The 12,479-nt window shown below is 46.3% G+C and overlaps 1 protein-coding gene across 1 annotated transcript in view; it reads left to right on the plus strand.

Annotated features, from left to right (window-relative positions):
- Window positions 1-12,479, plus strand: part of LOC135081381 (E3 ubiquitin-protein ligase UBR2) — a 62,844-nt gene that overhangs the window by 34,132 nt on the left and 16,233 nt on the right. Inside the window, exons 14-19 of the mRNA XM_063976101.1 lie at window positions 1,803-1,988; window positions 2,919-3,067; window positions 3,938-4,103; window positions 5,107-5,221; window positions 5,884-6,095; window positions 9,883-10,049. Coding sequence (XP_063832171.1) covers window positions 1,803-1,988; window positions 2,919-3,067; window positions 3,938-4,103; window positions 5,107-5,221; window positions 5,884-6,095; window positions 9,883-10,049 — 995 coding nt within the window. The remainder of the gene's footprint in view (window positions 1-1,802; window positions 1,989-2,918; window positions 3,068-3,937; window positions 4,104-5,106; window positions 5,222-5,883; window positions 6,096-9,882; window positions 10,050-12,479) is intronic.

The following is a 12,479-nucleotide window of genomic DNA, read 5'->3' on the forward strand; positions in this document are numbered from 1 at the left end:
GGCCGCCAGCCCGCCGCGGCATCACTAGCTGGCCTGGTGCTCCCGAGCGCGCCGTGGCCGCCAGCGCCTACCGCATGGCGCTGCGGCGGCACTGCGACACCTACACCGCGCCGCCCCGGGTGCTGCGAGGTATGTGGCCGCCAGCCCGCCGCGGCATCACTAGCTGGCCTGGTGCTCCCGAGCGCGCCGTGGCCGCCAGCGCCTACCGCATGGCGCTGCGGCGGCACTGCGACACCTACACCGCGCCGCCCCGGGTGCTGCGAGGTATGTGGCCGCCAGCCCGCCGCGGCATCACTAGCTGGCCTGGTGCTCCCGAGCGCGCCGTGGCCGCCAGCGCCTACCGCATGGCGCTGCGGCGGCACTGCGACACCTACACCGCGCCGCCCCGGGTGCTGCGAGGTATGTGGCCGCCAGCCCGCCGCGGCATCACTAGCTGGCCTGGTGCTCCCGAGCGCGCCGTGGCCGCCAGCGCCTACCGCATGGCGCTGCGGCGGCACTGCGACACCTACAGCGCGCCGCCCCGGGTGCTGCGAGGTATGTGGCCGCCAGCCCGCCGCGGCATCACTAGCTGGCCTGGTGCTCCCGAGCGCGCCGTGGCCGCCAGCGCCTACCGCATGGCGCTGCGGCGGCACTGCGACACCTACAGCGCGCCGCCCCGGGTGCTGCGAGGTATGTGGCCGCCAGCCCGCCGCGGCATCACTAGCTGGCCTGGTGCTCCCGAGCGCGCCGTGGCCGCCAGCGCCTACCGCATGGCGCTGCGGCGGCACTGCGACACCTACAGCGCGCCGCCCCGGGTGCTGCGAGGTATGTGGCCGCCAGCCCGCCGCGGCATCACTAGCTGGCCTGGTGCTCCCGAGCGCGCCGTGGCCGCCAGCGCCTACCGCATGGCGCTGCGGCGGCACTGCGACACCTACAGCGCGCCGCCCCGGGTGCTGCGAGGTATGTGGCCGCCAGCCCGCCGCGGCATCACTAGCTGGCCTGGTGCTCCCGAGCGCGCCGTGGCCGCCAGCGCCTACCGCATGGCGCTGCGGCGGCACTGCGACACCTACAGCGCGCCGCCCCGGGTGCTGCGAGGTATGTGGCCGCCAGCCCGCCGCGGCATCACTAGCTGGCCTGGTGCTCCCGAGCGCGCCGTGGCCGCCAGCGCCTACCGCATGGCGCTGCGGCGGCACTGCGACACCTACAGCGCGCCGCCCCGGGTGCTGCGAGGTATGTGGCCGCCAGCCCGCCGCGGCATCACTAGCTGGCCTGGTGCTCCCGAGCGCGCCGTGGCCACCAGCGCTTACCATTGTCATCCTCATCATTAGGTCACTTATACTGCGCTGCAAGAGCACAACCAGCTAATTTACGTGGTCGAGTCTGAAGATTCGAGTGGTTGTCGTCAATCTCTATCCCTACAAACTAAATGTTATTTTGTCTAGGGGAGTTACTAAACGAAGTCTGCTGAACGCCTCTCCCTGAAACGCCACTCCTTTTTATCGCGGCACGGGGGTCGCCGGTCCATCCGACAGTGTGACAGCCTATCCTAGTTTGCCGAGATTCTGTAAACCTTGGCTAAATCGTCAGTCCACAAGTAATGTACTATCGGCCACAGTTCCAGCTACCCATAAGCATAGTTCCAGGTACTAAAGTCCCGTTAGCCCCTTGTGTTAAGCTAAATAAGCTTGTGTTACGAGTAAGCTCGCCACAATAGTCGAGCGGCGTTACTCGGATCTCGAGTCGACCAGTCTGACCCCTTCACCGTTCGACTGCCATGGCTTAATAGCATTATTAATAATGATGATTACTTATGTATCTTCCAGAGCTGGGCAACCAAAGCGCGTCGGTGATCCCGTACGACGTATCAGTGGAGCCGGTATCGATCCACCGGCCGCTGTCGCGCTTCATCGCGGGGCTGACGCTGCAACTGCACCGCCACGGTTTGAGCTACCATAGCCGCGAGTTCGACCGCCCTGAGAAGCCGAAACCCACGCCTGAAGAGCTCATCGGTGAGACGACACTATTGATAACACTTCCAGTTTCATTTTTTGCTACTTTTCAGTTTATTAGAGCTTTTGCTTTGGCCAGAGGGTTGCGTTTTTTTGACAGCTAGTAAAATGGGTACGTCAGGTTAGGTTCCTAAAAAAAGTTTATCAAAAAATATTGGACGCGTATGTTTTTATTTGACAATTAAACAAGTAATTAAGAAATAAGAAGAAGAAAAAGTTATGGTGCGTTGAATTTCCTCGTGATGACACAAAGCGGTACACTTTTAAGCATACCTTGACGTCAATGACCTCTTCTTTTGAACTTTGACGTGATTTATCTCTTTAAATTTTTTGATTAGTTAACTGACGGCCTAAACCAAACTCTTGCTTTTTACCCAGGAAACATCGCTATTAGAACTACCGTATTTGCCCTCACCAGTGGGGGCCACTGTAAAGTAAGGTCTTTTCACTCGCCAGTAACGCCACCAATACAATACCCCATTTACCAAGGGTTATCATTTACGCCATTGGTACACCATGGGTGCTATTTTAAAAAAAATCTGAAATCTGATTTGTGGGCAAAATTTTTGCAAATAGTACGCTAACGCTTGATTTCTCGAAAACTGTTCGAGCTAGAAACGTGACTGTGCATGACTTACTTGACTTATGGTCCTATGTCCCCTAGATGGGGCAGAGGGCGTCCTACAACAGTCTTCCATCGCGTTCGGTCTTGAGCTATGTGTTTGATCTCGCTCCAAGTCTTGCCGATCTTCTTCGCCTCGTCTGCCACAGTGCGCCGCCAAGTTTGCTTGGGGCGACCACGCTTGCGTTTTCCTTGGGGGTTCCAATCCATGACTGTGCATAGTTTCAGGTTTTTTTTGACACAGTGGAACATTTCACTGGGTATTTTTTTTAGCTGTACAGTTGTTATTAACGCTATATCGTCCTCAGAGCCGGTGCTGCAGACGATGGCAATGATCGCTCAGGTGCACGCGGGCATGTGGCGGCGCAACGGGTTCGCGCTGCTCAACCAGCTCTTCTTCTACCACAACGTCAAGTGCCGCGCTGAGATGCTTGACCGCGACGTGCTCATGCTACAGGTGAGGTCTCTCAACTGATCTGCAGTGTCACCAAATGTGTCATTTGCTAAGTATCTAGCTAAATCGACCTTCTTCTTGTCTTGACAACAAATTTACACAGTGTCACCCCAAAACTCTGCTAAAAGAGTGGACGTTGTTTGTTTGTATAGTCCGGTCGCTGAGCACGTAACGAAATTTTAATCGTCCAATGATCGTCGCTCGCACACACACTGCTGCCGCCCGTCGCACAGTTGAGACAGCAATATAATTACGCGCGAGCGATAAGGAAAGGTAGCTTGGGGTCATTGGACGAAATTCTACGTGCTCGGCGACCAGACTTTAGCATTCATTACTGCGTGCAGTTGTTTGGGCACGCAGGGCACGACATCATGTGCTTCATCGGCTGGGGAACACAACCACACTTGAACTCCAAGTTTGAAGCATCTGAGAATCTATATTGATATGAGGACTATCCACGTATCAAGCAAGTTCGCAATGTTATCGTCACTGTAAAATAAAGTCCTGTCACTCGGGTTTACTCTGAGCCTCACACATTTCGATAATCCGAAAGATTTCACTCCGCTGCTGTCCGCCCTTGGGCTTCGGCTTCGAATTTTTTTTTTTATGCTAGACAAGGCAGGTATTTGACCGCAATCGCACCTGGTGTTAAGTGAGATGTAGTTGATTTTCCATGAGTGATGTACCTCCAAAAATTTTCATTTTCCTAGATGTACCATCGGCAACAGTGTTAACTATCCATTGCCTGTCATGTCGTCTCGTTCTATCGCAAAGAATCACCATTTGATGAGAGCGAGAGCAAAAACGAAAATGGATAGTTAACAGTGTGGCCGTGTGTACCAAGCCTGTTTACAAAAATCCCCTGTATTTCAGATCGGCGCATCCCTGATCGAGAGCAACGAGTTCATAATTCACGTGCTCAACAAGTTCAATCTCCTGGACTGGGCTGCGGCGGACTTCGAGCAGCGAGGAGTCGAGGACGACCAGCTGCGGTATACCATCAGCATGGTCGAGGAGTTCCTGGGGCTGCTCATCACAGGTACACACCAACTTTTTTATATTTAGAATGTTAAACTTACTTCATCATCATCATCATTTATCATTATTTCAGCCATAGGACATCCACTCAGTCCATTGCCGAACATAGGCCTCCCCCAATGATTTCTATATTGACCGGTTGGTAGCGGCCTGCATCCAGTGCCTACCTGCTACCTTTATGAAAGGTCAATTGATTGGTAGTGTCAAGACGTCACCGTTAACCGCCGATCCGTTCTTATGGTGAATCCGAATTTTGTCAATGAAAATCAATAGTTTTTTTTAACAACTATAGGTTTAGCGCTTAATGAGGGCTATCGTTTTTATACTTAACAGTTGGCACCCCTGGCGATTGACAGGACCTTACTCTACAGTGGCGCCATCTTGATGAGTGCAAATGCGATAGTCCTCCTACCACTTTAGCGCTCACCAGTTGGTGCCACTGTCTTCGCTACTAGCAAGTGACAGGACCTTACTCTACAGTGGCGTTAACTGGTGAGCGCTAAAACGATAGCCCTCATTTACAGGGCACATAGTACGCAGAACTGACGCCCGATGGGGCAGCAAGGTTCTGGAGTAGAGGCCACATAACGAAAAATGCAGCGTAGGACGTCCACCCACAAGTTGGACCGACGGCTTCATAAAGGTAGCAGGAAGGCGCTGAATGCAGGCCGATACCAACCGGGCGATGTAGAAATCATTGGGGGAGGCCTATGTTCAGCAATGGACGTCCTGTAGCTGAAATGATGATGATAATGATCTCGTTGTCACCTGAAACCCTCATCTTTCATCATCATGACCAGTAGGCCTAAGATGCGCGCCGTGATAACTTTTATCGACGTCAAAATGTATGGGCAAAATCGATAAAATGCCGTGATAACCGCTTATCGCGGCGCACATCTTAGGCCTACAGGAGGGTCACTGTACTGTCACTAGGGAAAGATCGTCATCGACCACATGGTTAAATTTTTTAAAATAACTGTTCTAATTTGTGGTTTATCCCGCAGTGGTGGGTTCCCGCTGGGTGCCGGGCGTGGGAGCGGTGTCGGCAGCTGACCGCACTAAGAAGGAGATCATTCAGATGCTCTGCGTCAAGCCCATGCCGCATTCAGAGCTCAACAGGTAATCTGTAGCTCTAACGACATGGGACACCTTTGGTATCCACTAATTATGACCCTTAAGGGTCAAACCACTATAATTACCCGATCGTTGACAGAGTTCTCCGTGTACTAAACTAAAGAGACTACACATAGTTCCGCGCTACAACGGGTTAAAAATGTGTACTGAATAACTCACCAGCGTGTATAAAGGTTAATTGAGTTCGTCGCGTCTTAGCTTTAACGGATAAGACGAAGTCATTTCTACTGGTATCTTAATCTGTAAGTCTAGATATTAGCACGTCACTACCTTGTTTAATATACCACGCAATTTTGTATACCCATTCTTATAAGATACACCATACAAGAATGCATGGTAAATTCAGTGTACTGCTCCTGAATCGAATGTACCTACTACTGCTATTTCTATTTATTTATATTAACCGGCAGACAGTGGTGACTGAGTTTGTTGCGGCGCTTTTCTCAGCACTTGCCAAATGTTGGTCTCGAAGCGCTGGTAGGGTAAAAAGATTATGAGACATGTAGAGCCTCCTTAAGAGCAAAATGACGATTTGTAAGAACTATTTATTAGTCTAAACAAATAAAGAAATTTTGACTTTGACTTTAAGCCAAGGTTTAGCGTGGCATTTACGCTCACTGATATTCACACACTGAACATTCTCCCAGGTCTCTCCCCGAAGACCAGCTACACGAGACGGGCCTCGAAGCGGTGATCCACGAAGTAGCCGACTTCAACAAGCCTCCGGGAGGCTCCAACCGCGGCGTCTACCGCCTCAAGCCGCACCTCTATGACGAATACGATACCTTCTACTACCACTACACGCGCGAGGAGTTATCGCGTAGTGAGGAGGAGCAGCGCAACCGCAGGAAGGCACAAGGTGGGTGTTGTTATTGTTTTAACGTTATCATGTTACGGTCGCTACTTGTATGATGTGACCCCCGCATCGCTATGATGAATATGACACCTTCTATTACCGCTACACGCGCGAGGAGTTATCGCGTAGCGAGGAGGAGCAACGCAACCGCAGGAAGGCTCAAGGTGGGTGTTGTTATTGTTTTAACGCTGTCATGTTACGGTCGCTACTTGTATAACGTGTCCCCCGCATCGCTATGATGAATACGACACCTTTATGTTCCTGGTCGGGCTATAGACCAGGAACATAAAAACCCTCGCCATGTTGCGGAAAACTAATGGTACTAATTTCTTTTAATGGCAACAGTAACTGAAAACTTCATTGATATGTCACCTTGCATGTCAGTCTATTGCTGTCAAAGTGTAAACAAACTTTATTTTAAATGCGCGCAATTGATTTTGTGAATTAAATTGCTAAAATATTTTTATAGTCGTGAAAGAAAAGTGGTTCACAATGTGTTAAAGTATTTGTCGAAGAGAAATACTAAGGGTTCGGACAATATTTTCATTAAATAATTTTTCCGACAAGGGTGTCAAATTGACTGACATGTTTATCGTATAGTACACTCCACCATGAAAATTAGCTGTTGTTTGTTTCAACTACCTATTTCAAAGTTTTTTGTCACTTTCTAAGTGTTGAATTTTATGGAATTGGGAAAGAAGTACCGAGTTTTAAGCGTTCATGAGCAGACATTGCAGTTGAATATTCAAGTTCTGAATTTGATTATTGATGAATAATAAAATAAATCCTACTAGCTCGATTGATGTTTTAATTTAATTTATTTAAACCATGTTACCTTTAACCTTTTGAACGCCATTGACAACTATAGTTGCAAAACGGTCCCGTAACTAAGACGCCATTGGCAACTAAAGTTGTCTAAATTTTGCTGCTTTTTCAACAATATTTTTGTTTTTTACAGGACGCCCTAGAGACTGTTAATTGCGTTTTAAACATTCTTAATAATGTTAAAATACATTATAAATTAAAATTTGTGTAATAAATTTAGTCAGTAAATGTGAAAAATGAGTTTAAAGTTAGTATTGAATTCTTACGATTTTGTCACTTGTTACGGCGCCAATGACCACTTTAGATGTCAGCTAGTGATGGGGTAATATCGTATATTTTTACCTAAGAAATGTGCTCATTTAGATAATCATATTGTAATAATCAAATAAAAACACTTAGTAATTCAGTATTATTATTTAATATTTGAAATCAACTGAATGTCACTTTCACATAATTTTGACGAAAATTTAATATTTCAGCAATTTTTTCAGTATTCTGGCGACGGGCAACTTGAATTTATACTGCGTTCTCCTCTAACTTTACGAATGAAGTCAATTATTTTTACGTAAACTAAGGAGCGATCCTCTGGTGGTACCTTCTCCATTTCAAACGCTATTAAAGCAGCAAAGCTTTCGTTCCGCGGATCACGAGGATGTGCATTGAAAAAGTGTGCATCGTCAACATTTATCATAACGGCACGGATGTCGTCCTCACTGACTTTAATATATTGAACATAGCTGCTATATGTTTGTGAAGCTTTGTCTTCGCTGGTTTTTAGTTTTCGTTTTCTGGGATACAAAATTGATGGGGAACTTTGGCGTTCCTCCTGACTGGCTTCAATAATATCAGAATTTTTATCTTGTAACATAACGATTACACTTGGTATCTTGAACCACAAGACGTTAAAACCACGAAACTATTTTCTTGTAATGATGTGCGTAACTAATTTATTAAAACTGACCGCCTTGAACCACTGCCTGAACTCAATAAACGTTAATACTACGAGTATTATCGATAAGTAGGTATACCCTTCTAGACGTTTCTAGATTTTTTTAAATCATGGTCATCCCTACGCCATGGGCAACTATAGTCGCCCGCTTATGACGTCATAAGCGAAGCTAATAAACAGATAGTGATGTGAATATTATGTCGGTAAGTCAATATTTTCTTTTTTCACTACTACCTTCCAATACAAAGTAGAAGTCTCTGTATGACGTTTACTAGTAGTTCCCGAGATTAGCGCGTTCAAGTAAACAAACAAACAAACTCTTTAGCTTTATAATATTAGTATAGAGTATAGATATTAGTATCCTACTAATATTATAAAGGCGAAAGTTTGTGTGAATGTATAGATGTATGTTTGTTACTCTTTCACGCAAAAAGTACTGAACGGATATGACTGATATGGATGATACTACAGTATCATTGTTTATAGAGTAACTAGCTTTTGCCCGCGGCTTCACCCGCCGTGAAATTTCGTTTGCCACAGATCGTCATAAATTATAGTCTATAATATGTTATTCTGGGTTATAAACAACTAGCTTTCCGCCCGCGGCTTCGCGCGCGTTGACTACATTATCTACATATTTTACGGAATCCTATTTTTTTCCAAAATAAAATTTAGCCTATTTACTCGTGGATAATGTAGCTTTCGAATGGTAAAAGAATTTTTAAAAACGGTCCAGTACTTTTTGAGCCTATTCATTACAACCAAACAAACTAAGTTTTCCTCTTTATAATATTAGTGTAGATAATACTGTAAAGTATCATCAAAATCCGTTTAGTAGTTTTTGCGTGAAAGAGTAACAAACATCCAGACATCCAAACTTTATAGAGTAACATAAAGGCTATAATGACGATCTGCGGGTGTTACTATTTCACGCGGGCGAAGCCGCGGACAAAAGCTAGTAGATTATAATATTAATTATAGATAGATTCATCGATATAATAATTATGTATTTTTCCAACTCTATTTTTTTATAAAAACACTTATTTGGGGACGCCGTAGACAACTATAGTTGCCAAATAGTGTTGTGAACTTTACCTTGTAATGACATGAAAATTTAGAAGGTTTTTATTTTTTTCTTATTGTATTTTATAGATTAGAAATAAAATCTGTTCGAAACTGTTATGAAATTGTGTTTTATTGCAGTTCAGTTCGTAGTTATTACTGTTAATCACCCCAAATTCCAAAAAATACCTAAACAATACTTTTGGATGTCCCATCACTAGAGAAAATCACTATCACAGGAAATTTTACTAAGCTTGGCGTCGGGCGTGAAGTGACGTAAAAAGGGGCTGGCGTGCAAAAGGTTAATAATATTTTTTCGTTAATTTATGAAAATATCAAATTAGCCCGTAATCCTGAATTCTGATACATAAAGTTAGCCTATTAATTTAACACAGGTACGACTGTACTCAGTGTTGCACTATCAAATGCAATTGACGCGCCTCTATGCCAGGGTTTTTATGTTCCTGGTCAGGCTATACTACCAATACACGCGCGAGGAGTTATCACGTAGTGAGGAGGAGCAGCGCAACCGCAGGAAGGCTCAAGGTGGGTGTTGTTATTGTTTTAACGCAATCATGTTACGGTCTCCACTATAAGTATTTTCAGAAGGCGTTCATTGAACGTCTACGCCATATACGTGTACGCTAGTCGTTGTGTTCACGTCGTGCATTACTACATAGAAGACCTCCTCCTCCGACATAGGAGAAGCTAGGGCGCTGTTGCATCTGCCGACCGCACACCCGTCACGTTAAAACAGCTGAGACCACAACAACAGGGCAACAGGGCGTTAAGCAGGCAGATTTTGCTGGAGTTTATGCTGTTAAACCGATTGTGAAACTTATACTCTTTAAAGGTTACGAGCCGGAGAAAACAGCCGAGATTCTTCTTCAGAATTAACTAATGTTTCCCCAGGCCTAGTTCTGTTTTAAATCTTGGTTATTTATTGACCTATAGGTCTCCAAGAGTGCTGCCCGCCGCCGCCGCTGCCGAAGCTGACGCCGGAGTTCCGTCTGCTGGCCAGCCTGCTGCAGAGCGACGCGGCGCTACACGTGCTGCGGACCGTGCTCGAGCGCGCACTCGACCTGCGCGCGCGCTCCTTCTCCGAGCCGCAAGTGCACAAGGTGCGTGCCCGGCCGCTGCTGCAGGGACGCGCGCTACACGTGCTGCGGACCGTGCTCGAGCGCGCACTCGACCTGCGCGCGCGCTCCTTCTCCGAGCCGCAAGTGCACAAAGTGCGTAGAATTTTGTTCAATGACCCCAAGCTACCCATCCTTATCGCTCGCGCGTAATTATATTGCTGTCGCGACTGTGCGACGGGCGGCCGCAGTGAGTGTGCGAGAGCGACAGCAATATAATTACGCGCGAGCGATAAGGATGGATAGCTTGGGGTCATTGGACAAAATTCTACGTGCTCGCAGACCAGACTATACGCCCGCGTGAATTCCGGCCCGTCACAAAAAAAAAATTCAACGTTCGTAAGTCACATACATTCGTGCTTTATTTATGTCGCCAATGGTAAGTATAGGAACACAGAGGATGCGAGTGAAACACAGGACTGCTGTCAACGCACTGATTTATTGTCAACGTACCAATGTGTAACAGCCAGCATGACAATGAGGGCTATCGTTTTAGCGCTCACCAGTTAGCGCCACTGTAGAGTAAGGTCCTGTCACTTGCTAGTAGCGAAGACAGTGGCACCAACTGGTGAGCGCGAAAGTGGTAGGAGGACTATCGCATTTGCACTCATCAAGATGGCGCCACTGTAGAGTAAGGTCCTGTCAATCGCCAGGGGTGCCAACTGTTAAGTATAAAAACGATAACCCTCATTGGTTGCGACTTCGCCCGCGTGAATTCCGGCCTGTTTTTTTTTATCCACAACGAGGAAGCTTTTGGCCTGTATCTCACCTGATGGTAAGTGATGATCAGGCCGAAGGTGGAAGCGAGCTTCACCCGGAATCCTCAACCACGGAGGAACTGGCTATCTTACCTCTAACTGCCGGAACACAACAATGCTGGTAACATTGTTGTTATGGCGACAGACTTAGGTAAGACTTAGGTAGATGCTGCGGACCGACGACTACGGACGAATGATGGATCTGAAACGTGGTCGCTTACTATGAGCCTCATAAGAAGGCTCAAGGTCACCCAAAGGGCGTTGGAGCGGACTATGCTCGGGGTTTCCCTGCGTGATCGAATCAGAAATGAGGAGATCCACAGGAGAACCAGAGTGACTGACATAGCCCGCAGAATCGCTAAAATCAAGTGGCAGTGGGCGGGGACATAGCTCGTAGAGACGATGGCCGTTGGGGCAGAAAAGTTCTCGAGTGGCGATCACGGGCTGGAAGATTGATTTACGAAGAAAAAACCTTTACAAACTTTAATTTAACATTTCACCCTTTTCATGTTCTATTTCAGTGACAAATATGCAGCCTATACGGCCTTCTCTATGCAAAAACTAAATTTCTTCAGTGACAGACAATGTGAGAAAACGTGATATGCACTGTTTTATTATTACACTGCCTGTCACATAAAAAAGGGTGAGTATAAAAAAGGTAACTGACGGTCACACCTAAAGGCTACCGTTACTGACAGTGTAAGGCTAAAATTTTTATGACATTTGCAATTCGACTGCCGAATCGTCAAATCTTGTATTTAATTTTATTGCAATATAAAATTAAGGTAGCGCATTTTCTTACATAACTTTTCAATTCCTATCATTGGAGGTCCGAAAATATTTCTCATACAATTTGATACCATAATGATCATTCTTCATAAAAAATTTAAAACCTACATATTTAAAAACATAATCATTGATATTCATAATATCACTAATCATACACTTAGTTTTTACTAATATTTGTTTTCATATATTTTTCTATACTAATGATCGAAACTCATAATCATTCGAATAAATAACTATAATATTCATAAATGTGATGTATCCTAATATTTGTTTTCATAAATTTATTACTCATAAGTGTATTTATCCATATTATTGAAAATCATGATGTCTATATTCGTATTAAATCGTATTTTAACATTATATTAATTTGAAATGGTCCAAAACAGGCAATATTTTGTGCCACAAAACTAACGTGACAGAAACGAATCGCTGCAAAACCGACTCCACGTAGTCTTGTCTGCCCTACCCCTAGAGTGTAATTTAAAAGCCGGAGGCGCGGAGGGAGGGCAGCCCTCGCCCGCTGTAACGAGGCTCAGGCGCCCGGGCGAGCTGGAGCGGCTGAGGCTGGTCGCCGAGGCGCCGAAGGCGCCGATGGCGATCCAAAAAGCCGAAGCTGCGGAAGCAAGCGTGGGTGCCTGAGCCTCGTTACGCAAGGGCGGAAGGGCTGCACATCCCGCAGCGCCGGAGACGAGGAGATACCAATGCATGCTGCATGCTTGCTTTCATGCTGCATGCTCTGCATGCTTATCTACTCTATTAAATTACACATGATTTTTTTAAAGATACGAGTATGTCTGTTATAAAGTAAATTATTCTGAACAACAACATTATGAGTTGAAGTATGTTCTTAGTAACAACATAAACAACA

The sequence above is a fragment of the Ostrinia nubilalis genome, chromosome 19, assembly GCF_963855985.1.
Source record: "Ostrinia nubilalis chromosome 19, ilOstNubi1.1, whole genome shotgun sequence".
Lineage (NCBI taxonomy): Eukaryota > Metazoa > Arthropoda > Insecta > Lepidoptera > Crambidae > Ostrinia > Ostrinia nubilalis.